This window comes from Filicampus tigris, chromosome 20 (genome assembly GCF_054856515.1).
Source record: "Filicampus tigris isolate MCC_2025a chromosome 20, RoL_Ftig_1.0, whole genome shotgun sequence".
Taxonomy (NCBI): Eukaryota; Metazoa; Chordata; class Actinopteri; order Syngnathiformes; family Syngnathidae; genus Filicampus; species Filicampus tigris.
In genome coordinates, this window is record NC_141236.1 from 12,103,591 (window position 1) to 12,130,468 (window position 26,878).

The following is a 26,878-nucleotide window of genomic DNA, read 5'->3' on the forward strand; positions in this document are numbered from 1 at the left end:
ACTTTAATTCAAATACGAAACAGATATGATGTCATGTACTTAAGTTATTACGTTTATGCTTCCCCCACAACGTGATTTGAATTGATTTGGGAGTATTTTGCACGGATTTTTAATGTTCATATACATGAACTCCATGTATTCAAATTAGCACCTGTCAAAGTATAGTGGAGGGCTGACTCATATTTACCAGTGAGCAAGTAACACAGCTGGGCAGTTGTATCGCTTGGCGATTTTTTTTTTTACCTTTATTTAATATTTTCCTGCCTGGTGGCAAGTACAACTTATCGAAGGGGAGTGGCTGTGGATCCGTGGATAATTGTCTCCATTTAATGGTGAGTAAGTGTAGTAGTAGTTGAGATAGTTTAGTTAGTGGTGGTTAGCTAAAACCCGTGCGTGGCTAGTCAATGACATTTTATCGTATACAATAGTTCATATTTTTATAACGCTAAACCGTTTGACGGATAAAGCAACGCAAAAATGTGTTTAAAAAAAACACCGAGTGTTGAAATTAAAACAAAAACGACGAGCCAAACACAGCTAAACATTTACTGTACAATAGTAGCTAGTTTTCATTCGCAGTTACTATCAGAATAACATAAACCGTATCAACGTCATAATGCGTCAGCGATGTGCGATATACATTCTCAAAATCTTTTTGACGTTAGCATGTTTACATAGTCGGCTAATTTTGCCTTACCCACAACTTCCACAGGCCGAGGGACATCCTGCGGTTTTCCTGAGTGACCAAGCCCGGGTGAAGCGTTAGCTAAGGCGCCCCAGTGCGTCACCTCTTCCCACCCCTGTGACGCTGGAAGTGCACCGCCCTCTAGTGGTTGACATCCAGCATGACAGGTGAGCTATACTGGCAATCCCAAGCCACAACAGTAATAAGCGCTCCTTCAATCAATATATCACAGCACTTCACGATGTACCCCGGGTTCCTCTCCTATTCCAAAATAGATGTATGTCAGTTTCAAGACTTTATTTGACCTTTAGGTGTGAATATGAACGTGATGCCAAATGTTTTAGAGCCTGAGTTGGACTGATCATATGCTTGAAAAAATAATTTGAAAGATTTGTGCCTGTAAATATTGAATAGATTGACGATTTTAATTGATTACCACCGGTATGCGAGTACCCTTCTCTTTGAATGCCAAACCCACTGACTGCATGCTTTCGGCTGTTGGTGGGTGTGCGTACACTCCTCTCTTTTGTCTCTCCCTGGTCCAGACTGACACTTGGAGCTATAGAGAGGCCTATTGTGTCATTGAGATGTTTATCAATGAGACAGAGAGAGAGAGAGAGAGAGAGAGAGCGAGAGCAGAGCTGTCGGACTAATCGCTAATCTCTCCCGTTAATACGGTCAACCTGCCTATGCAGTACATATTCCTTGTATTATCCGGAGCAAGTTTGTGTGATTGAGCCTTGGTCTTGGCTACCATGCCTTTGCCCGTGCCCGTGCCCGTGCCTGTGCCTGTGGACGTCCCGGCCTCTCAGAGGCTGGCACTGGACTGTCGCGCACTTCTCGACCATCGTGTTGGCAAAGGTGAGTGTGGCGTTCTACATCTGGCGCACACAATGCCTTCTTGCGTCTTGAGACTTGGATGAGTTGGAGTTTTCAACTTCAAAAAGGAATACTATATTCCAAACGGAATACTATATTTCCTCAAATTGTGGCCTCCCCTCTAATTGACACTGTGCCTCAGTTAGTCACTGGATGAACACCCCCCCCCCCCCGAAATAAAAAACAAACACTCTATCGGAAATTTAAGTAAAACTATCAACCATTTGAGGACGGACTATTGTATCATGAAACTAAACTATAGCAAAACTATTTTGAGTTCAGTTTGTTCTATGACCACACTTATAAATCAGTCATATCTTAAAATTTAACCCTCCGTATGGAAATGAGTGAAAATTCCATTAACGTGTTCCACCGGCCCCCCCGAAACAAGACAATTTTTTTGTGAGGCTACATTTTTAATTTCCGCGGCATCTCTTCCAGCAGGCTTCATTGCTACGCAGTCCTGCAGAGAAGGCACGCAACTCGAAATTTGGATTGGAGCGGGTCTTAACTGTTAACTAATGCAGATTATTCAAATTATAAGAATGCTTTTTTCCTCAAGTAAACCCCCCCTCAGACTTAGAAATGTCTTACTTAGTTGTCACGCTATACTCTGCCTTTCACTAGCTAATCACTGCCAGGCAGCATGTGAACAACTTCTGCATTCTCACTTGTAGCTCCCTTATGTAATCACACATTGTTTGCAGTTCATTCGCATTTTAATAGGGATGCTTGGGTAATGAACAGGGACATTTTCGGTTGGGCCCAAAGTAGTTCAGTTCGACCTCGCAGTGTAGTACAGGCTGCAATTTGGTCGTGAGGGTTTGTTTTTTTTATACGTGTATATTTTATTTATTTATTTTTTTAAAATAATGTCCACGTAAGTGCTTCAGAAGTGCAGTCCACATTCTTACATATTAGCGTTTCATGGTGTGATAAAGCTATATGACTTTCTGACTTATGTTTACGTCTCACTTATTTGTTAGAATTTTGCGAAATTGTCGTAGTGAACGCTTAAAAGACTGCAAGTCAAATTGAAGTAGACGGTAAACTGTCCCTCATATAAATTCATGGTTCATTTTCCGTTATTTTAGCGTAAGCCTGACCTATAAGACCAAAATATATATTCTAAATAAAGCTGATATTGTCCATTGTAATACTGATGAGTTTTTTGCTTGTGTTTCTTATATAATCCGTTGGACAAGGACCTTGAAAAAAAATAATTGCAATATTGTGGGTAATTCAAATGTGTTGGGGGGGGTAGTGATATTAAAGCCGGAAGTGGGGGGGGGTAATAATGAAGGGAAGTAGCGGTCGGTGGTTAGGAGACGTGAGGAAAGGAGATTGCGTGGGCGGGAGGTATTCCGACACGCTGTCCTAATTTCACCCACCCGCTATTGCCCATCTGCAAGGTGCATTATGCATAGTGTGTGTGTATTTTTTATTTTTTATTTTTTTGGGGGGGGCTGAAGACAAATAGGAAAATCCAAGGTCATCCCGGCATGCTTGTCTGTGACGTCGCCTACCAGCCCCCCTTTTGCGTGCGTGTAATTCATCGCATCGACGCAGCCTCTGCACCAATCACCGTGCGCGTTCCTATGCCTTTTAGCTCCAAGCACACGTGCATGCAGGCAGGCATTAATCCCCAAGTGTGTGTGTGTGTGTGTGCACGCGCACGCACGCTCTTGGCACAGCAAGCGTGCGTGTGTAAGTGCGAGCGCACGAGTGAGTGAACCCGCTGAAAGCAAACACGAGCTGTGGTGGCGGCGGCGGCAGCAGCGGCGGCGGCTCTCCAGCGTCACGCACGATGTATGGTAAGACCGACCGATCGTATGTCCATTGTGAGGATTGAAACCCCGTCATGCAGCCGGTTTGTCTGCATTCCCCCAACACGCGAGTTTCATGTCACGGGACCGCCGGCTCTCTCAAGGACAGCATATTGAATCATCAGCTTTGAAGAAGACTCCCACTTTGGAGGATGTATATATTGGGTAATGATGTTTAATTTCCGTGCCTGCTCATCAGTTTTTCCCTTGGATGTGGCCACTTTGCTTCCCCCGCGTTTGCATTGTGGTCAGCTAAACTATTCCGTTATGTGCATAGTAGTCAACTGTGGGCTGCAGGCAAGAAGCATATGGTGCTGCTGTGTTTTTTTTTTTTTTTTTTGTGTATTTGTTCATTTGCCCCTTTAATGGCGTGTCAGGTTTCTTGGCCAGCACATCTTGGCAACATCAAGATTTAATTGGACAAGGCATCCGCCTCCTTTGAAAAGTTCCCCGCGCTGCTAAAACATTGCGGTCCGAGCGCGCTCCGTGACGCCTGTTTGCATAGAAGTTCTTGTAAATTTCAAAACAAACAGCCACTGAGGATGCGACGCAAAGTGAATTACTATGTCGCGAGCTCAAACCGCTGTAAAATAAAATAGTCACATTTTCATACTATGGACTGTCAGAAAAGTGTGACTGCTAGTGTAGGCTTGCCTGCCTTGAGATACGAGTTTAATTCATCCGTGGCTAAGCTCGTGACTTAAAATCATCCTGTCTCAAATCATCTTTCCCCATTGAAATGAATGCCATTAATCCGTTCCAGCCTCCCCAAAGCTTTTGCTCATGTGTTGTTTTGTAAAATGAGGAAAATAGCACAATATACTATTTGACTTTAAAATGACATATACTGGTAGTAAAAAGATTACATGGGGTGTAAAGAATGAAACCGTTGGTGCATCATAACTAATTCATCACAGCTCCTTCTGCTGTACGCCACGTTACCACCTGGGAGCAGTATAACGAAGTCATGTAGACACAAACCAGTAAGAGTTTGCAAATTCATACGATGTATAAAACGATCGTCATTTTTTTATAAGTGATAAAGTCAGCTAAGCATTTAGCGGTGTGTTCCCAACCTAGTTTCTGATTGTGACTCATAATGTGTCAGCTTGGTCGTGTGTCAATGGGATTTGTGTGTGTGTGTGTGTGTGTGTGTGTGTGTGTTGTTTCTCTCTGCCACCCACTCTGGATTTCTCCCATGCCTCGAAACGTGTACGATTAAGTGGCCTCAAAAACACCAGCTATAGATTTAAAGTGTGCTCTCGGGTGATCGTGACCAATTGGTGTCATTATGGATGGCGTGGACGCCGACAGGAAGTCTCGTCTCATCCCCACATGTCGGTTTAGCCTTGCTCGCCACTTCCCGGCATCACCACCCCCAATCGACATCATCGTCTTCATCCTCTGGCCTTTCAATTGCTTTCCGAGCTTCCCACAACTCTTCTCGTGCCGTCTGGTGTGTGTTGAAGCAGCCTTTCAAATTGCACTTTAATTTCCGCTCAAAAGTTCAATTGCGATTCCAAACGAGTTGAATGTCATCTTACAACATCATTGCACTACTTTCCACCCGGTGGTTAGCTTTCTTTTGACACTTTTGTGACTGGGGGTGAATAAGGCTTCTATTTTCTGCGCTTAAAATATTGCGTAACATGAACATTTGTATTTTTTTTTTCAAGCATTTTATTTCCTCCCTATTTTCACCCTTACTTGTGTAGAGAATTCCCCATCTGCCGCAAGCAGCCCTCCATCTTTTATCCTAATGGGAGAGCCTTAATCTTACATCGCGGGGGAAATGGACGTTGTAATCTGTTAATGTCGCCTGGCCGTTATTAGGGAGATATAAATAGCGGCGTGATTGGCTGCTTCCTTGCTGTGCCCATGCAGGGGGTGGGACCCCCGTCACAGGCATAAGCCACACGCACACACATTTCCCGTATGGGCCAATCCGGTTGGAGACGTGACACGGGTCAGAGTGTAACGTCTCCTTCTTGATGTTTGCGTGTTGCCTCCAGCCACCGAATGTGTTGTCAGTTGCTCTCACTGGGTGGGCGGATGTGGTGAGACCCCCTCTTTCATGTGTTTTTTTTTTTTCCCCTCCACTGCCATTAAAATACTTATCCACCCACTTAGCGTTTCTTTTGCCGAGCTGGAGCCGCACTAATCCACCTTGATAAATCCCACCGTACGCAAACTTAACCTGCGTGTGGGCATACCAGATGTGTTTACAATGCCGGCATGTTACATCCGATACGAGCTAAATACAGCGAGATGCTAACAGACCTTAAAGATGAAGTCAACCCAAACATATTTTTTTCAAGAATATGTTCTATGCAAGCCCACAAGTTGAAACAAGAAAATTCTGATAAATATTGCGTTTGTGGAATAAGAGTTAATTGAGCCATCTCAGGGGGCGGCCATTTTGTCACTTCGGTCGACTGAAAATGACATCACAACTACTCAGGGCTCAGGTACCGACCAATCAGGGCTGACCAGTTTTTCTGAATTGGTCGTTGCCTCATCCCTGATTAGTTGTGATGTCATTTTCAGTCGACCGAAATGACAAAATGGCCGCCCCCTGAGATGGCTAAAAAGGGGTGGATTTTGCTGATTAACTCATATTCCACAAACGCAATATTCAGCAGAATGCCGTGTTTCACCTTGTTGGGAACATATTCTTGAAAAAAAAATGTGTTTGGGTTGATTTGCAATTCTAAATGTGTCACATTTCCAAACAGTATTCCCCACAGGAAATAATGTGGGGCATCACGATGACCCAGTGGTTCGCACATCTGGGTTAGAACCTCAAATCTGGTCTTCCACGGTGTGTGGACTTTCTTTTAGGGCTGAACGATTTTGAAAAACAATAGCATTTTTTTTTTTTGCACTTTTAATATTGCGATTGCGATTTAAGATCCAATTATTTTTTCAAGGGGCTCTTGCCATGTATTTTTTGACAAACAATTCATGAATCGGTATTACAACACTGTACACATTATCTGACGTATGATACGTAAATGTTTTTGTTCTATAGATTAGGTTCACACTAAAATAAAAGCAAACAAACCATGAATCTTTTTTGATGCTTTCTGCCGTGGCTTGGACTTCACCCAAAGTTTGCCGACCCAAATGATGACAAGCGGTTCAGACAGTTGATGGATGGTTGGTGCATCATAACAAACACAAAAATCTCCTTACATTAGGAAACTCTTGAATAACGGCTCTCTTTCTCCCAAATGACTTGAAAGCCAGTGTTTCATTCCAAGGAAATGTCGAGCTGTGCAGAAAGTGCATTTGATTCATATTGCAAGTGCTCCGCTGCTTGTATTTCACTCGCTGCGGGTTAGCAAATATGTCAGCTCTCCCGAAGTGTCGCCTCAAAAACGTTCACCCAGAAATCACTTTTTCCGCTACTGCTCAGCCAGCAGGTTTACGCCGGGACACTGAAGGTGCAATAAGAAGCTTTCAACTGTGACTCATTCAGTGCGTCACAAACCGCCCCCCCGGCAACCCATCACACGCGCCATCCATTTTTTTAATGTGTTTTTTTTTTTTTGTCCTTTACTGTACCCCCTATTTTCTTGGACCACCGCGTCACTCCACATATGGGGACTTGCGGGATATTTATGAATTCATTGCATGTCTGCGCAGCAGGCTTCGGCGCGGGTAGTGTTGAGCGCCACATCAAGAAGAGCGTCTCTGAATAGATGCGCCCCCCTCCTGTTGCAGAGTTCACTAGAAGTTTGATAAGAGCACGCCTATCGCTCAAACCTCAGCTGCCTTCAAATTCTTTGGCTCCCAAAAGGACACACTCTCCTCAAGGACATTCTGCCCACAATGGTATCCAGGGACTGTTTGCCTCGGGGAACTATTGATTTGAACTATTGATTTTTGCCTTGTGCAAATCCGTCCTTGCAAATGATAGTTTTGAGACAATTACAGTGTCGCCTTTAAGGTGTTTGGAAACTGTTTTTCTGCATAGGACAAAACGTGTGAATTTAAATAATCGGTTCCAGGTTTGAGCTGTACTGTCGTAAAAACTTTAGTGCCCTCAGAGTAACATTTTAATACTCTTAAAATGAACTACTCTATAATTAAATGTAAGTAAAAAGAAAGCTGCAAACGGTAACAAATGAGCTCTCAAACGACATTTTCCTTTTTCATGGCAAAGTCTTGAAATGAGCATTGACACTCCTCTCATGCCACATTTGATGGCGTAGGCTACAAAGCTAATGATGTAACTCACGAGGGTCGCAGCAGAAACAATTGAAAGTCTATAAAAAACATTTTTGTCTGGCAGTTTACCGAAAAATGCATCCAAACTAATCTGGAGAAGATTCATCAGGCAACAAGCTAATGACCAAAAAGACACTGCCAACACAACAAAGGAATAAAGTGGTCTTGGACTGGCCAAGTCAGCCACCGGACCTTAACCCAATAGAGCATGCATTTTTCCCTCCTGGTCAGAAACCGCCAGAAACAAACAAGAACTGAAATGAGCTGCAGTAAATGCCTGGGAAAGCATTTCAAATGATGTTTCTGTCGTCGTTCCTCACATCTTGGTTGTTTGCCAAGACTTTTAATACGATTGACCGAAGATGACCGAGTTGGCGGTATCGATTGTTTAGCTCGGCCGCTGGCAACTCTCTGATAATCTTCTTATTGCGCCCTCAGTGTCGTGTTAAAATCTAGAGCCGCGATGGGAAGCACCGATGAAAGGAAGGAAAAGAGCAGAGTCGGGAGTTAAAGCTGTTCGAAAGGCCTTTTGAAGTGGCTGCTGGCCTTTCGGTGACCTGCCTGTTCAAACTGGTTTCCCGGGAAGCAGGTTCTACAACATTTCTTAGGCCGATTACCTTAACGGTCACATTATTTGTCTTGGATTCTTTTTGCTGTCTATCTCTCTTCCTCTCTCGCCCTGGAAGCCCCACATGAGTCATCACTGCAGGAGTCCTTCAACCAACCAAAATCCAGCAATCAGTGACTCCCAAATTCCCCCCAAAAAAGCATCGGAATACTGCAATGTTTGTTCTCGTCAAGGCCCCGTCGTCGTTACACTAGAGGGAGAGGGAGAAAGGTAGAAAGGGAGGGGGAGGGGGGCAAAATGCAAAATACATCAGAAGGACTGTCGATCTTTGGGTCTGCCACTAACAATTTTAATAATCGATGAATCTGTCAATCATTTTTTTCGATTCATCCATGAATTTATTCTTGTTTTATTCAGAGACAGGACATTAATTCAAATTGACAGTACATTCAAAATGCACTATATACTATTTACATGATTTAAAAAAAATGACTTATTTAAAAAAAAAAAAAAAAAATTGCGAATAACATTTTCCAGTTATGATATTTGATGTTTCTTCAACTAGCACGGAAAAGCCAGCCACTGTTAGACCGTGCGGGGGAGGAGCTGGGACTTAATTAGAAACCTAAATCAGAGATGCATGCCGACTGACTGAATGGATTCGTGTGAATGCATTGTGACTTGCATAACTCAGACTGGTGACAGGTATAATTAAGTATTACCTTACATGACTGCAGTAGTTGCTGTATTGTTTGTAACTGGCGCGCTACACCCCGACATTTAAGACAATCCACGTCATTTCAAAGCAAGCAAATGTGAGAAATATCCATCATGTCTTTGCGGCGAAGTGTCAATGACAGCGGTTAGCCTTTTGATTCACGTCACATGTCCATGTTTGTCCCTCTTGCCTTTAGGGGTGTGCGGTTGTTGCGGGGCTCTCAGGCCTCGCTACAAGAGGCTGGTGGACAACATCTTCCCCGAAGACCCGGAGGTGAGAGGAGCTGAGACGACAGCTTGGCAAGACCCTGTTGACACGTCACCCGAAACCCAAGAGCTCTGTATTGAGTCTTCAGATTTTGCCTACGCATCGGAGCCTTGAGATGCAATTGAATTTGTTCCATGACTACGGTCTTAACTCAAAACATTCTTATCTCAAATCAGCTTAGCCTATTGAATTAAATGTAAATGCCATTAATCTGGTACAGCCTGCCCCCCCCAAAAAACAACAAAAGTGTCGTAACTTCTTTTTGAACAAGAAAATGGCACTCTACTATTGTACTGTACAAAAGCATATAGTAATAGCAGAATATAAAGATTTCAACAATTTTTGCATCATGAATTAATAATTCACGGTGGCTCCTTCCGGTGTGCGTAACTTGGCCATTGGGTGGCAGTATAACAAAGTCACGCAGACAGACGAAGAGTTTTCACTCAACTACTATGCTACGTTCACACTGCAGGGCGTGATGCCCAATTCCGATTTTTTCTTAATGCAAGTTTTAATGCGAACACAAACGCGTCCGTGATGTGACACGCATGAGCACAAAGGATGACATCGAGTGACGTGCTCCATTAAAAAAAAAAAAAAAAAATATATAGATATAGATATAGATAGATAGATAGATAGACAGTTCACTCTAACCCGGAGTGGCTTTAAACAGCTTGAAGTCTGTTCTAGACCAAACAGTGTAGCTGTGCTGCATTAAAAGTGAAGGTCAACGTGTGACGATAATTGGTCTTGTCAGAAGTTGACTATTGGGCAAACCGCAGACTTCATCTTTCATTTCAAACTCAGATGTGACTCCAGTAACCTCTGCAGAGAATTATCTGATTTGTTACAGCTTGAATTGTTCTGTGAGTTCCGCATTGGAAAACACTTCCGACGTCAGATCTTGAGCCAGCACTGTCAAACGGGGCATTTGTCTCATTTCCTTTGACTTTGACGACTGGATTTCGTCCTCGTCCCCAAATTTAGCCATGAAGCCGTCAACTCCAGAACTGGAACAAACAAGAACCCTGTCACTATATTTATTCTAAATTAAGTTACGGCGTTGCGATGCTGTTCTTAAAATATCTTCTTTCCAAATGAGATCACAGTGATGCAAATGACTGGACTGACAAGCAAATGAAGTAGGTCAAGAAAGTGGAGGAAAAAGTACTTTTTTTTTCTCTCCTTTTGATTTGTTCTCATCTTCTAGGATGGACTGGTGAAGGCCAACATGGAGAAGCTGACATTTTACGCCCTGTCGGCTCCAGAGAAGCTGGACCGTATCGGAGCGTATCTGTCTGAGCGCTTGTCGAGGGACGTGGCGCGGCACAGATACGGGTGAGCGCGACCTGTCAGTGTTCCAGGTCTCTTCAGATTAAAAGATGCCACATTGACAACTGCGGCATGTCAGGAGAGCGGCACGACTGAACGACTTTTAATCGCACTAATTACCCTCCGCTAGCCTAAAACAAAGCCTCTCTTTTGCTGACGTCCTAACAAATTGCCCTCGCCTTTTATACCGAAGCCAGTAAAGTGGCATATAAAATTAGCAGCAACGTCGGATGGCAAAAAAAAAATCCATCCGGCATTGCGGGCTGGGAGAAGTGGGCGTCAGGTGTTAAACTTCACACCCCATTGCAGAATTCCATTACACACAAACACCATGCGGCCTCCCTTATGTTTCAGACGCTACCTGCCGGGGCGACTAAACAAGATTAAAAGGAACACGTTTCCCCTGCGCAAAAAAATCTTCTGCCTGCCACATCGATGCCAACGTAGTCTAAAATAATAGAAGAATAAATGGTAGTAAGCAACACAAATAGAGGCATCACAATGCCAAATAAATTGGTTTAAATGGCAGCATGTGTAAAGCATAATCGAAAATGATCCGATGAAACCTCTATACTTAGGGAGGTTTATGAAGTCATTCACCAGCCGTTTTAGAGCATTCTGACTGATCTTTCAAAACCCACACAATATTGTCTTCTGTGACCAACCAAAAGGAAGACGAGACTCTCTCCTTTGACCAGCAAAAACCAAGAAAAAAAACCAATCTGTTCTTCTATAATAAGCAGTGAAACAAGGGTTGGTTACTCCAAAAACGCAGTTTTCTGTTTAAGAAGCAGGAAATAAAACATTTTGTTAAAAGAAACAAGAAGAAGAGTAACTTTGATGCTAACTTATTAAGACTTTTGGAACACCTCAAACAAAAACAAGATTGAGGGCTTTTGATGACAAACTAATTATTTACAGGAATACAACCAACAAATGTGCCGCGACCGACACCACAAATGGCAGAGATGAATATCAGTGGCTTTTTCACAAGGCTTTCCTCATTCACTCCATAAACTGCATCATTTTTCTCTCACGAACACATTTCATACTACCTACCGGGACACATACTCTGTTCGTACTGTACATAGACATACTCTTGTCAAGTGTGAGCTGCAGAAATTTGTCCGACTTCCAACGTGTTGCCATTTTTCTTCCTCATCGTGGAGATTGACCCCCTTTTATCTGCAACTCTCAAATCCAAAGAGATGCAATGTCACCTTCTCATTTTTGTCCCCCCCCCTCCAGTGGAAAAAGTGGTGGCTTTATTAGACTGTTTTCCCTAGAATGAATGTGTCTTCTCCTTCAGTTACGTCTGCATCGCTATGGAAGCGCTGGACCAGCTGTTGATGGCCTGCCACTGCCAGAGCATCAACCTGTTCGTGGAGAGCTTCCTCAAGATGGTCCGTAAGCTGCTGGAGTCCGACAAACCCAGTCTGCAGATCCTGGGAACCAACTCGGTCAGTCACTAACGGGATTTTGGGGATCATTTTGCGGAGCCTTTTTTTTTTTTTTTTTTTTTTCTTGTGGGTTTATCATATATTTACAATTGGTTTTTCTTTTTTTATAGAATCAAGAATTTTTATTTCTTGAATTCACATTGCGTATCGCAGCGAATTTTATTTTCTTTCCTACTTGGTAGAGGCGAAGCTAAATTGAACATTAATTGTGCAGACCTCAAAAGTCAAAGTCAACACTCAAGACTCTGCGTTGAAGCAAACACAAACATTACTGATAAATTATAAATCTTTCATACTATAATTAATATATCTTTTACCTGTTTCAGGCCATTCCTCCTGGCTGACGTACACCGTAGCTGAAGTTAATTCATTTCCAGTTGCGGCTCTTTATAGCGAGTATGATTTTCTCTCCAGAATCCAGACACTTAACAGTTTGTCCGCTATTTTGCTGTTCCAATTTGGATGTTCTCTGCTTTAATGCGGTTCCAGTCAGACTTCTTTGAAAAGTGTACTTGATCACCCAAGCCGTTTAATTGGGGTCTTGAACGAGCTAGCCATGTCAATATTATGATAGTTTAGCATTTAGCATGGCTTCTCCGTCTTTTCTCTTCATCCCTTCGTGAGTGTGATACTTGTTCGAAATGGACGTTTTTACTTTCCTCCAATATTAGAAGTCATTTTGAGATTGCAGGGCCCTCTGGTAAAAGAAGCAGCTTGTCACTCACCGTCCGCTGGGTCAGCAGAGGACGCATAAAGGAAATGAGGTTAGCCGCAGAGCACGTTGGCAAAGCCACGCGGCCATCTACGCGGATTGACGAGGCACGCCACCATCTCATTTATAATCTTCCTGGCATACGTCTCGCCCTCGCGCACATCCCCCGCCCCGAAGGCTGTGATGTGCATCACGTAGCCATTTTCTTTTAATTTTGCCTTATCATTTCAAGCAAGAGCAGTGGATCCTCAACTCTCAAACACCTTTAAAGCTTGACAAATTTGCAGTTGGACGAAAAGTCTTCAGGCTCTCGGCGTGCCTCACTACTAGACCTCATTTCAGCCAGCATCAAGGGATTAGATCTGCGTGTGTTTTTAGCTTTTTCCTTTGACTTCATTTGAAAGAAGAATGTTTATGCTCAAGAATAACCAGACTCAATTGAAGCATTAAAGGCAGTAGCATTCAATTACTTTTGTCCCGCATTAATCGACTACAGTGGTACCTTTTTAAAAACAATAGTGAAAAAGAAAATTGTTGGCCATCGGGGGGAAAAAAACAATAGTGAAAAAGAAAATTATTGACCATCGGGGGGCAGTGTAATACAACAGTGAACTGCAGGAATATGAATCAATTTTCAAAGGATAAAGACTTGTATTGTTATATGGTCTGTCTACATGTGTTACCGCGCCAGTTCTGTTCAAGAATATCCGTTGCCGACAGCGTTATGACACCACCACATAAATACTTGTCAGCCCGTCAATGGCATTTCCCATTATTACTAACCATGAACTCATTCACTGCCAGACATTCTCAGACCCTCTTTTACCCTAACGTTTGAAAAAATTTGGTTCTGGGATGGAATGGCTGGATAAAGTCGTCAATGGCAGTGAATGAGTTAAGATAGCATATGTTTATGCAAAGCAATGTGGTTGTTTTCAATACATTCTCTTTGTTTTAGGTTTAATTTGACAGTCATTTCAAATGTACTGGCAATAAACAGCCCATAGTCTCTTTGTTGATGTATGTTTCTATTTTTTGTTATTGTTCCATTCCCGGTGGGGGTCGATGGGCCTCTCAGCTGGAGCTTCTATTGACCCATTTTTTTGTAAAGATTTGGATCATCTGGTACTGATGTCATTCATTTGACTCAATGTGTTTGTGCTTTTTCTACCAGGAGCTCTGAGCAAATGTATTGACAACTATGTTAGCTTCTCACGCTAGCCAGTAGCTTTTGATTACAGTCTTCAACGTCAATGTGGCGTTTATTTATTTTGAACAAAAGGACATTGATTTGGATCCTCTGCGACTGGTGTCATGCATTTGACTCCAACTTGTGTGTGTGTGTGTGTGTGTGGGGGGGGGGGTGTTCTTTTGGCAGTATAAGTGAAGTCATGCTACTGGCTTTGGGCCACAGGCTTATCATTTGTCAAAAGGTTTATACATCTCAACAAATCACTTATGTGTATTATTTTTCATACATCCAGGATTATCTATATATCTGCCAGTGGTGACGTGGTCGGGATCCGCTACATTTACACATATGTGGTATGTTTTAGTAATGTTGGTGGTTGATTTCATGTCATGCTTGTGCTGATTGTTTACATGCTTAAGTAAATTGCTGATGTAAAGCAGACCAGGGAGAGCTGGAAGGTGCGGATTAGAGCGTTTATCACCACTGGATTTAACCTTGGGTTAATCATCGGTATCGTACTGTGCGGCCCATTCCAGGGGGCCCTACTTTATGAACACATGACCAAGGAGTTTAGTCCACTCACGCTTACTTTCTTGGGTCGGGAGACTTAAAGATGCAATATTACAAGTACTGTTGCTTTCAGTCGAGAGTGACTCAGCTGATATGTTAATGCCTGCAGTAATTGAGACCAGCGACAGGTCTGGGCTCACTTTGCTTAATTTTTACAAGAACACTTAAAGGAGTCATTACATTTTAGAGTCACTGCAAGCATTCATTTCATATAAACTTGCTGGTGATGTTTGTTATTGATAATCTCCGCCATATGTACTGCCGGGCCAGTCGCAATACCCCCCCCCCCCCCGTGTCCCCCATCGCTCAATGCTTTTCACTCTTAATTATATTTTATGTGACGTTTATTCTCATGGTCACCGTGAAATTGAAGGCGGTTTTGATTGTGGTAAATCACATGAACATTTTTTCTTGAAATGTAATTGTTCTCTTATGTGGGTTTTCTTTGGAGCTGCCGTGTATAAATCAAGGTCTCCACTTACTGTCGTTCTCCTGCAGTTTGTGAAGTTTGCCAACATAGAGGAGGACACGCCCTCCTACCACCGCAGTTATGACTTCTTTGTGTCGCGCTTCAGCGAAATGTGCCACTCTGGTTATGAGGACCCCGACATCCGCACCAAGTGAGTGGACCAACCGACTTGTTAGCGCTTGTGGGGTGCACACATGCCAGGTTTTAACATATAAAACCACAGTATAATAAAAATAAATCACCTCACCATTTGAAGATGCATGAGACTGTAAAATAAACTGGACAGGTGATGTTTTAGATAGCATTCTTTAACCCTCTTAACTGTTATACGAGCATGGTGGTGTTAAACACTTTTGATGTGAACTGGACTCAACTCTTAGTAAACCCCCCTCATCCCGTAACTATGCCGGAGAGATACATTTGCTGACAGAGGGCAATGATTTCAAATCCAGGATTTGTTTGACTACTGAGGCTTGTTTTTGTAAATTTGTGGTGGGCAACTTTAACGCTTTTTTTGAATTCCCCTTCCAAATCTCCTATTTGCTCGCGCCCAGGATCCGGATGGCGGGCATCAAGGGTCTTCAGGGCGTTGTGAGGAAGACTGTGAATGACGAGCTTCAGGCTAACATTTGGGATCCTCAGCACATGGACAAGATCGTCCCGTCTCTGCTGTTCAACTTGCAGAGTAGCGAGCGCACAGAGAGGTGAGATTTGTCCAATGGGCTAAATGGCCGAACGGGCTCTGTTTAATACAACTCACTTCAACCAGTGTTTCCTTTGCTTTATTGAAGAATAAATAGTAGAAATAATTGAAGAAGGCAAAAAAAAATACATTTAGGCACCAAAAGTTATGAAAATTTTTTTGTTAATGACTTAAACATACAATAAATGAAGCTACATTTTGAATTTAACCAAACCACTGAGCTTTGTCTCCAGAAAGTCTGCTAGCTTAATGCTAGCACGCGGTACAAATCACCATAGATGGGCTAACAAATCTAGCATCGATGTCACAGTTTGATATTCACAGGCTGTCAGCCATCACACGTCACTCAGCACACTCACTTTGACCAGAAATAGTGCACCGACTCAAGAATAACCAAAGATCGGCTTGTCAGAGGGCAACAGGAGGAAAGGTGAAATGACGAAGAACAGAACCATGGTGCTGAAAAAGATGCCAAAGCGCACAGCTTGCTCCTTTCATGTTCTAGCCTGCGTGAGGTTGTCTCCCGTTGCGGCTCCTCAATTTCCCTTCACAGTGAGTTTAGCCAATGACAGCCAATAACACAACACAAATCAGAACATTCATCACACAGTGTAATTACCGTAGGCTTGCAGATGGTGCTGGTTTCCTATTAATACCCATGCACATGTGCAGGATCGTTGACTTCAGACGTTTTCCGCACGTCAACAAAACACTTAAAAAACAATTTGTATCATTTTTCCGGTCACAGGGTTTCTGCTGGGCAAACACTTCAGCATGGAAGCATGAACACGTTTTAGCTATACCTACGGCGCTTGAGAGCAAAGCGACCGCGAGGTTGGACGCCGCAGTCCTCACGCAACAAGAGAGATTAAAATGGTGAAACTTTCAATTAATAATGTAATTGGCGGCAGACCAACTGAGGATAATAGCACCTTCATACCAAAAATATTCTAGCCATTCACATTTCTCATTCAGATTAATTCTATTCGGAATTTAGTAATCTTTTCCAGATTCACAGCTGTCGCCATTACGAAACCTTCTTTGACTGCACATGCAACCTTTTCAGTAACATGTTGACATTCGTAATAGCAGTGAAGCAATCTATATTCAATGAACTCGATGACATCAGTCCGTACTTGTACTTGGACTTGAAGAAAGTGGGATTTGTGTTATGTTTGAGGGAAACTTGTGCTGTGTTCAAGAATTTTTAAAATAATATTAGATTATATTGAGACCCATTTTCAACACAACTGCAAGATTTAATGACATCATCAAGTATCAGGATTTATTATCAAGGACTCAAATGTACGTGCTGGTACTTGGTCTGGAAAAAGTGGTATCAGTGCCGCTCTACATTTAAGGCATATTTTTTCCTGAAAATGTTTTTTAGGCATTTGTCTTGTCAGACGCCGATTATATGAGCTTTAAGTTGTAAGTTGTATCTTTTCAACTGGAGAGCCTGTGACGTAATGTGTGTACTGTATGAATCAAACGAATGCTCTTTTTTTATTGCTCTTCCTCCCTCATCCCTGCCCTTGTCTCTCCTGCATTTTTCCTTCTTCTTGACCTGCGCCCCACCCCCACCACACACACACCAGTCGGTCCCCCTCTCCGCTGCAGGCGTCGGACAAGGAGAAAGAGAGCCCGGTGGAGCTGACGGAGCGCTGCTTCAGGGAGCTGCTGGGCCGAGCCGCCTATGGAAACATTAAGAACGCTGTTACTCCTGTGCTCATGTAAGATGAACCTCACAAACACAAAGACTTCAATTTACAAGAGGGTTCTTGTCTTTGCTATTTACTGGCATGTCAAACTCCATGGCTGCATATTATGTTTCAGTCCCCACCTCATATCCCTAAGCTTCAATTTCCTCCTCGTTCCCTCTCTGCTCGTCTGCTTTGCCTCGATAGAGCAGCAGTTTTTCCATCCATCACTGTCCTTGTTTTTGTCTGTGGTGATTTTCTTCCTTTCTCTGTCCCTGCCTCCCCTTGCAAGTCGCAGCTGCAGTGTTGCCAACTACACAGCAGAAGTGACCTTGGTGTTGTTTGATGGATTGTGCGGCACATCTCCTTCGCTGTTGATTAGTCGTTTGTGTCATTCTGTGGCTCGCAAACAGAGTGGTGATGTCTTAGGAATGTCATTTAAATATGAGTGAATATGTCATTACTGAAATCTTTATTCTTCATCTGTGTGTCCCCGAAGGCACCTTGACAATCACTCTCTATGGCAAGGAAAAACCTTTGCTGTGCGTTGTTTTAAAATCATCATGTACTCCATTCAGGTAAGTGCTACATTGATGATGTATTGTAACGATGAAAACCGATTGTGATTAGGCAGATTTTGCACCGTGTAAATACTGTATGTATCGCTGACTCTTGCACGTAAATGTACACTATTGACGGCAAATGCACTAAGTGGTTGGGAATCGCTGAGCTAGTTAATTATGATGTTCTAAATATGCGGTAGTATGGGTGTACCACAGAGATCCTTACTAGACCATCTTTTTCTCCTGGTCAATGCCCCGCAAGGCAATAGATATATATTTTTTTCTCTCCTTGCGGATTCTTTCAGTCGCAGCATTCCCACTTAGTCATCCAGCAACTTCTCGGTCATCTGGACGCCAACAGCAAGAATTCCGCCACCATCCGAGCTGGCATTGTTGAGGTTTTGCTGGAGGCGGCCGCCATCGCAGCCAGCGGCTCCGTAGGTCAGAAGATTAGATCAGCGCGGAACCTGGATTCATCTGGTCGGCTCGTCACTGTTTGTGCGTGCGTTGCAGGCCCCACGGTGCTGGAGGTATTCAACACCCTGCTGCGACAGCTCCGACTTAGCGTTGACTACGAGCTGACCGGCTCCTATGACGGCAGCACAAACATCGGCACCAAGATCATCAAAGCTCACGAGGAGAGGCAGCTGCAGGAGGCTGTTATCAGAACCATCGGTGAGTGTGTGTTTGTTGATTTGGAAACATTAGACTTGTGCTTCGTGGTTAGACCGCCTCAGAGATTTTTGTTCTTTCATTCCGTTTCCCCTTTTAGTGTTTGAGAAACTACACATCATGTGTTGGGATATATTTTTGCCATCTATCATCGTGCCTGTCAGACTTGTGTAATATCTTGAAACGCTTCCTACAAAAGCATATTGAATGGCATTAGCATTACATTTCACATTTGTTCACTCATTTGTCTGACTCTCTTGCCCAGACAATTCGATTTGAATTTAATTTTGCTGATTGTCATCTTAACTTTCTTACCCTTCTTTGTGTTTTTCAGGTTCTTTTGCCAACACTTTACCGACCTACCAAAGGTCGGAAGTCATGCTCTTCATCATGGGCAAGATCCCCGTTCCCGGTGTTCACCCGCTACTACCTTCTTCAGGCTCTGGGTAGGCAGCAAAACTCACAAACGGAACATACTTGCCCAATTATTATTATTATTTTCATTTTCTAAAAATCTCCTCTGGCCTAAACATTTGTGGGTTAATGGTTTTCATTCTCTCTCAGGCCTGAGGGTACCAGGATGATTCAGGTTATGTTACTAAAGTCACTGGTCCAAGTAAGTCTGCATTTCAGCCAACAATAAGGATATGTTTTTTTGTTTTGTTTTGTTTGTTTTTTAATTATTGTTATGTTCGCGCAGGTGACTGCAGGTTTCCAGACCACCAACATGCTTACAGCTCTGCCTAGCTCCTTCCTGGAGCCTTTGCTCTCTTTCTCCCTAACCGAAGACCCCGAGGTTCGGCTACTGGTGCTCCAAATCCTCCTCAGTCTCATTGACAGGCATGACAACCGGCCCAAATTCTCAGACATAAGGTGCGTGAGTATGTGCCGCTTAAGTCACCCAATTGGCGCTCGTCTTTGCTGCACTTACCAACCTCCGCGTGACTTTCCTTTGCAGCATTATCACCGACATCTCTGTGCTGAAGCTCAAAGTGGACAAGTGCTCCAGACAGGACAACTTGTTCATGAAAAAGGTAGCTGAAGACGCTGGAATTGGGAGTGTTTTCTATTCTGTTTGACCGTGTGTCTTGAACGCATTCCTTCTATCGCCAGCACGGCCAGCAGCTGTACCGGCACATCTATTTGGGCTGTAAAGAGCAGAGTAGCGGCAGGCAGCACTACGAGAGTCTCTTTGCCTTGCTCGGTCTTCTCAGCGTCGAGCTTGCCAACGAAGAAGTGGTCGTTGACCTCATTCGCCTGGCTCTCGCTCTGCAGGTATTGATGGAATGGAAGAAAATGTTTTATGTAGCTTGAGTTACATACATGTCGTCTGCCGGTTACAAAAGGCATTGGTGGGTGAATAAAAACAGCAGAAATGAAGGACATTAAATGGTGTTAATATAAATGTCACGAGATACTATATTTTCATTTGGTGTAACGTAAAGTTATTTTTCAACAACCAAATGACGGAAACTGCAATGAAAGTACCAAAATGCCACTCATCAATGATGTGAAATTTCCAAACATGAATATTTTCATGAATGCGTTAAATATGTGCAAATTACCAGAATAAATATGTAGAAGTCATAACCATTTGTAGTTTGCTTAAGTTGTCAAATTATTGCAGGGATTTCTGTACATACCCTGAAAAAAAACCTCAAAAGGTGGTCAAATCGATATACAATATGCGAATGAACTCTGGTGATGTCACGGCACACCACCATACAAAAAAGTCGCACAAATCATCTAACTAAAATAATAAAACTCTTGTCTCACTATTCTCACAAATTTACTTCCTCAGTGTGTGCATGCCATGACTTATTTTGTATGAATGGCAACAGGTAGATGTGGGTTCATTTTGCACCTTGTCATGGTTTTGAAATGTGAAGTTTTGTGGGCGTTCCACTGGGATCCTTACTAAATCCTCTTTTTCCCCACCCCATGTAGGACCTGGCTCTGTCCACCGATGAGGCGCTACCCGTTTTTAACCGCTGTGCAGTCCATGCACTCGCTGCCGCCTACCTCAACCTCATCTGCCAGCTCACCACTGTCCCCGCCTTCTGCCAGCACATACACGAGGTCAGTTAGGCTTCTGTGCAAGCGCCATGTCCCTTGTTCCACGCTCTTCTCTCCTCCTCAGGTGATCGAGATGAGACAGAAAGAAAGTCCTTACCTGTTGCCCGAGGATGTCTTCATTGATGTGCCCAGGTACGTCCACGCCGCATTTGTTCCCACACTCTTCCACTACTTTTCCTGTGACGCCTCTCGTCGCCTTTCCTAGACTCCCCACCTCGCTTGACAAGGTAGAAGGCGACATGCTGTTCCTCCAGTCCAAGATCACGGAAGTCCTCGGAGGCAGCGGTTACAACACGGAGCGGCTTGCGACCCCCTATGTCCCTCAATATACTGGTTAGGAAGTGTCCTTAATGGAGCCACGATATGCATTTTGTCACACATTTTAAAAGATTTCCCAGTTGTCTGAATAACGTGTGTGAAATTCTGATTGCTAGCTGATCACGTCATGGACTGAAAGTCTTGGTGTGGGTGCCGTTATTATGTGAATTAGCCCTGCTGTTACCTAAACCTCTGGCGGAATTTTCAGATGATTTACGCGGTTGTGTAATTTCATTTTTAATGGGTGGGTAGTCACACCAAAGACCAAATTATTGGTGTCCAAGCCATTAAAAAGTGCATATTTCAAAATGCACAGTATCTTTGAATCTCTCAAATCCCATCTTTACATCTCTTTGTTAAGATGAGGACCGGCTGTCAAAGAGAAAGAGCATCGGGGAGACAATCTCACTTCAAGTTGAAGTGGAGTCCCGAAACAGTCCAGAGAAAGAGGAGGTAAGAGCCAAGACTCCTTTTAACGCATTGCCACATGCTCACCCGCTGACTTTGCAAAACTATACAACTCAATCATCACTTTCATCACTCGGCATCGACTGTGAACGCTGTGAACTGTTTCTGTTATTTGCAGCGAACCCCCGCTGAAGAGATCACCTTTGAAACATTGAAAAATGCCATCGGTAAGTCCCCTCCCTCACTCAGCGGTGCATTCCGTTTCCACAAGCCCCGCGTAAATTTGTAAAAAACGGAACATCTCAATGAATGCGCAGACCACCATGGATGATTCATATTGAATTTGACAAGTGGTTAGCTGGACATGTTCTGGGTTTATTGTTCTTGAAAGGAAACAAACATCTGTTATACATTCACATTTTGGAAGGCTGTAGGGGCTGCGTCAATGTCACCAGGAGTATTTATTACATGACCTTAGCATTGTTAATTTCATTTTCAGAGAGAATTGGCGCTTATTTGTCTGGCATGGAATGGGGATTTTCAAACTGGACAGCAAGTTTGTATAGTTTCCACTAGGTTACCCTGTGTGTGTTATGCTTATGCACGGTTCATTTTACGTTTGGGCCAAATTTGTGTCTTTAGCTTGAAGTGGAAATCAAACCAAACATATTTTTTCTCAACCGTATGTTTTATTCAGGCCCACTAGTTGAAACACGGCATTCTGATTAAAGTTGCGTTTGTGGAATATGAGTCAAGCCGCAAAATCCACCCGATTTTAGCCATCTCAAGGGCTCAAACCGGGTGGATTAACTCTTATTCCATAAACGCAATATTTATCAGAATGCCTTGTTTCAAATAGTGGGCTTGCATAGAACATATTCTTGAAAAAAAAAATATTTGGGTTGACTTCCACTTTAAACAATATGGGAAACCGTGGTATACACTCCCCACCAAAAGGAGCGGTGAGGCATTTTGTTGCCTTGGACTGAAAACATGTGGGTCTGTCTGACATCGAAAAATGACTGTGAGACGAAAGATCAGCAGTCTAACTTTTATGACCAGGTATTTGAGAGGACATCTGGATCTGATAATACGACTTAGAAGACACCTATTTGTCCAAATCCACTCATTCGTTCTGTGGGGAAAGTTTGTCAGAGGCGAAGTGGTCCAAGGTTTTATTCTGACCTGTGTTTCAAACTCATCTTATTTTGTGGCCCACCGTGCTGCCTTTGAGAAGTCTTATTTACTTAAATCCATTTTAATCTCTTCCAGTACTTCAGCTCGCCTACAAGTAAAAATACTACCTACGCTTTGTACCAGATCCAGATGTACTGTATCTGCCTGCAACTAAAAGATGAAATACTGATCTCAACGTTATCTTTTCATGTCAAACCCATATGTTTTGAATCTACTGAAAAAATAAATGAATTGGCCCCGCGGTTCCATTTAGGGAGTTGACCTCGTAATTCACAGCATAAGAAAACATTCGTTGAATTGAGACAGCTGACACTTGGCCCATATGGCAGCAGGCGTTTATTGCTTTAATAAGCCAAATAACTCAATGTAAATGCCTCTTTTATGGAACTGCGAGAGACGCTGGCTCAACCAAACTAGCCTGTAGCTGCAAGTGTGCTGCCGGTGGCCAGCCTATGGCCAAGCAGCGTATTTGCAATTCGGAAAACAGTTCAAGCTGCAAAGTTTGTTTTTAAAGTACCCATAGAAAATGGCCAAGATGATGATGATGTGGATGCAGCAGAATGAAAATGCAAGAGGCTTGAATTGCACATGAAATTTGGTATTTAGGTCGTTTTGTACTAGATAGAAAAATAGTGTTCAAGAATAAAATGTTCAATGTCGAATATGCATGGGGAGCGATGGTAGTTTTGAGTAGTACAGTTTTGGTATTTGAATAAATACAAATATTTGGTGTCAATGAATAAAAGTTTTGAATAATTGTAATTTTAGTATGAATAAAAATAATTGTGATCATTTTTTCTTAATCGCCCCACCCCAACCTGATGGATTCTTGTCTTGTTTCTGTCTCCCTCTAGTGGACAGTGTGGGCATGGAGGAGCAGGAGAGGGAGCGGAGGAGGCAAGTGGTGGAAAAGTTCCAGAAAGCTCCTTTCGAGGAGATCGCTGCCCACTGCGGTGCTCGGGTACAACGAAGACAATTGTTCAACTTTCCACATATCGTTTTTTTTTCCTCGCTGCAGTTTGTCTCACACCTCTATTTTCCTGTTCTGTCTTGCTTAGGCCACGCTGCTGCAGAGCAAACTCAACCAGATCTTTGAGATTACAATCAGGTGAGCGACAGAGATGCTTCGTATCAAACAATTTCTAAGTTGATGACGGCAACGACGATCTCTTCTCAGGCCCCCGCCGAGCCCGTCTGGGACCATATCGTCCGGCTACGGCCAGAGCCAGACTCGCTCGGTGCCCATCTACGAGATGAAGTTTCCCGACCTTTGCGTGTATTGAGACGGCAAGGTTACTGAACTTTACATCGCCCGCTTGGGGGCAAACAGCAACAACCGCAGACGTTTTTGGCCGGGAGGGGCAAAAAAAACATGCCGCTGCTGCAAGACAAAAACTTTGATAACAAGCCACATTTTCCTCTAGCTTGCCATGAAGGAATGTTTCGGACAATCTTTTCCATCTTCTGCACTGATTTTGTTTTAGCCTTTTTTTTTTTCTTTTTTTTTGTCGCGCTAGCCAATATTGATTTCCATCATTCAATGCGGCCATGGTTTTACCCTTATTTATTATTCTAACATTCCTTTTTAACAGTAGGATAACAAGTCTCTCAACAGCTCATCACGGGGAAAGCCCCACTCCTCCACTCGTATAAATGTGTACATACAGAGAATTATATATAAATCTTTAAGCTCATGTACAGTCAAGAGATATGTGCATGTGTGTGTGTATATATTTATAGATATATATATATTGTATAGCAACACACATTTTAACTGCTGCTTGCTTCATATATATATACTGGCCGCCCCCATAAATCAGAAAATCCTAAATGTTCATATTATGATTAACAGGCCTGTCCGTCTCCGCTCGGGTTTTCTTGGAGTCGAGGTTTGTGGTGTTGCCATAGCGTCCTGACTCACGATGCACGGATTGACGCCTCCGAGCTGTGGCGTCTTGCCAACTCTAAGCCATCTCCAGTGTGTGCGCAAACAACAAGTCGCAGATAGTTAAAAGCAAAAAAAAAAAAAAAAGGCAATAAATGAAGCACACAGTCAGTAGTGGTGCTTGTATGTGTTTGGATGGACGGTGGTAGGTTTTCGTCTGGCTAAGTCGACCCCTCCAGACTTAAACCCTCGAGAGCATGCGTTTTTTCCCCCCAAAAGAGGGGACTAAAGTGAATAACCAGCTCAAAACGGCCATCAACTGAAAGCTTACGTACGGTTACATTCTGAGAAATCATCACAAAAGGAAAACATAGCGTTCTCTCGATAGCAGTTGTGTACGTGTTTGGATCTGTGCGTGTGAACCAACAATTCTCATTGTTGTGGTCCTGTGACGGTCCCATCTATTATCTGCCGCTTCCGTCAGTTCACTAGCTCTGATCTGCCTCTTCTCCAGACTGTCATGTGTAAAACTGTCCGTTAGGCCCTCGTAAACGTCACGTCACGTTTGTGGTTATTTTCTTCGTCGCTATTGTCCGGACCCGAGATCAAACTCTTCCTTGTTTGCGGTTTGCAGTCGTGTCTTGTGACTCTTTGGTGGTTCCAAGTGGTCTACGAAGCGTCCCGAGTGACACTTGAAAACATGTCACCAACCCACCTTCCTTGTGTCATTTCCCCGTCTAGTTATGGATAGTTCTGTTTACAACCTAGTGCTTGTGTAGGTCCAAGACTCGTTCGGTGAACTTTGCACTTTATAAACTGGAGGACCTAGTGACCAAGGCAGCTTGATTTTGTTTCATTTTTGGGGACGCGAACGGAAAAATGCCTTAGCGGTCGGTGTGTCCTACCTGACATTGCATGCTCCTGTGATGTGTTAGTTATACAATAAAAGTTGCCAGTCGACAACAGTCACGCTTGGGATTCCCTCGTCCTTTTCCAGACAGACTCGGCACCACGATGCCAAAAGAGATTTAATGTGGGGGTTTTAATTTACAAAACAAAACGGATATTGACGGTCGAAACCAGGAGTGTCAAACTTGTTTGATGGCGGGCCGCATCATCGTCATGATTTTCACAAAAAAGAAAAAAGAAATGCACTCAACAGTATTGCACTTTTTAAAAGCATGCAGTTAGAACGTTTTCTCTCCACATAGCCTACAAACACAAGAAAATGTGAGCACAAACAAAACATGACTGTGCCTAATGTATTGTACGTCCTTCTCCTTCTTCTGTGGTGTCTAGTAGCAGTTGACTAGATTAACTATGCGATCCATCCACCAACTGTTAATGTTTTGCCACTGCCAGAAAACTTGCCTGTGGGCCTTTGAGTTTGACACCCGTGGTTTAAAAAGTTAAATCCGCTCAGTCAAAACATTTACAACAAGGGATAACAAAAGCACTCTGGCGTACGTCATCTAAACTGTCCTTAAACATGCTAACGACAAAAAAAAAAAAACGGTAGTTATTGATAGCAACATGCAAAAGTCAAGACCCCCCCCGCCCCCAAACTCAGCCCACTATCCTCTGCACATCCTTCAGAAGAACATCTCTGAAGATGCCGGCCAGCAATTCCTGAGAATTCTTCGCATTGGCTTTCCCCACATCGCCGTTGGGCGGACTCCCCCTTTGTAGGCGCGTCTTCCTCTCCTGGGCCCTCGTCAGCATCTGATTGCCGTCGTCCTTGCTGTTCAGGTGCCTGCGAGCGTGAGGGTGGAGAATAGCCTCCGGGGAACCGCCCATGTCCGGGAAGGCGAAGATCTTGACCGGTTTGTGTTTGCGTCCGGCGGGTTTGCCCCATCGGAAGTGTTCTATCACGTAGGAGCTTCTCTTGGAGCCTTTGTGTCCCATCTTGGCTCCGGGTGTCATGTTCCCGGGGGGTTTACCCCAGCGGAAGTGCTCCATGGCGTAGCCCCTCTTGGCATTGTGAGACCCCCTTCTGCGTCCCTGGGTCTTGTTCTGGTAGGGTTTGCTCCAGCGGAAGTGCTCCATCAGGTAGGAGCGCCGCTTGTCGGCTTTCACCTTGCCGTCCGACGCGGACGTGTTGACTTTGGAGAGGCCGGAGAAGAGTTCGTTCTCCTCGCTGATGTTCAGGACCAACGCGCCCAGATCCGGAAGCTCCGTTTGGCTCGCAGACTTACAGAGTTCCAGGCAGACCTAAATGGAAGGAATTACAGAAATGCCAGACAGAGTTAAAGAGGAAATGAACCCAAACATATTTTTTTTCCCCAGAATATGTTGCCAGCAGGCCCACTAGTTGAAACACGGCATTCTCATTAATTTTGCAAAATCCACCCCTTTTTAGTCATCTCAGGGGGCGGCCATTTTGTCATTTCTGTTGCCTGAAAATGACATCACAACTACCCAGGGCTCGGGTAACGACCAATC

At 43.6% G+C, this 26,878-nt stretch overlaps 2 protein-coding genes across 7 annotated transcripts in view; one reads left to right on the forward strand and one right to left on the reverse strand.

Annotated features, from left to right (window-relative positions):
• On the forward strand, nucleotides 1-26,840 carry efr3bb (EFR3 homolog Bb (S. cerevisiae)). Of its 6 annotated transcripts, none has more exons than XM_086018079.1 (23): nucleotides 1-332; nucleotides 713-852; nucleotides 9,106-9,182; nucleotides 10,390-10,517; nucleotides 11,821-11,971; nucleotides 14,944-15,065; nucleotides 15,469-15,618; nucleotides 17,216-17,350; nucleotides 17,817-17,895; nucleotides 18,186-18,555; nucleotides 18,887-18,998; nucleotides 19,117-19,168; nucleotides 19,253-19,425; nucleotides 19,511-19,586; nucleotides 19,666-19,827; nucleotides 20,500-20,631; nucleotides 20,693-20,760; nucleotides 20,834-20,961; nucleotides 21,308-21,399; nucleotides 21,533-21,581; nucleotides 23,406-23,512; nucleotides 23,610-23,659; nucleotides 23,729-25,401. In XM_086018079.1, the coding sequence occupies exons 2-23, from the start codon at nucleotides 846-848 to the stop codon at nucleotides 23,832-23,834; spliced, it is 2,526 nt and encodes an 841-aa protein (XP_085874205.1). In that variant the 5' UTR covers nucleotides 1-332; nucleotides 713-845; the 3' UTR covers nucleotides 23,835-25,401. The 6 variants fall into 6 exon arrangements, with proteins under 6 accessions (XP_085874205.1, XP_085874202.1, XP_085874201.1 ...); XM_086018076.1 differs by lacking the exons at nucleotides 1-332; nucleotides 713-852 and adding exons at nucleotides 1,299-1,546; nucleotides 26,033-26,840 and having other exon boundaries at nucleotides 23,729-23,843; XM_086018077.1 differs by lacking the exons at nucleotides 1-332; nucleotides 713-852 and adding an exon at nucleotides 1,302-1,546 and having other exon boundaries at nucleotides 18,186-18,321; nucleotides 18,394-18,555.
• LOC147128396 (uncharacterized) overlaps nucleotides 25,447-26,878 on the reverse strand; it is a 5,835-nt gene continuing 4,403 nt past the window's right edge. Inside the window, exon 3 of the mRNA XM_086018092.1 lies at nucleotides 25,447-26,647. Within this exon, the coding sequence (XP_085874218.1) occupies nucleotides 26,003-26,647 (645 nt within the window). The 3' untranslated portion in view covers nucleotides 25,447-26,002. The remainder of the gene's footprint in view (nucleotides 26,648-26,878) is intronic.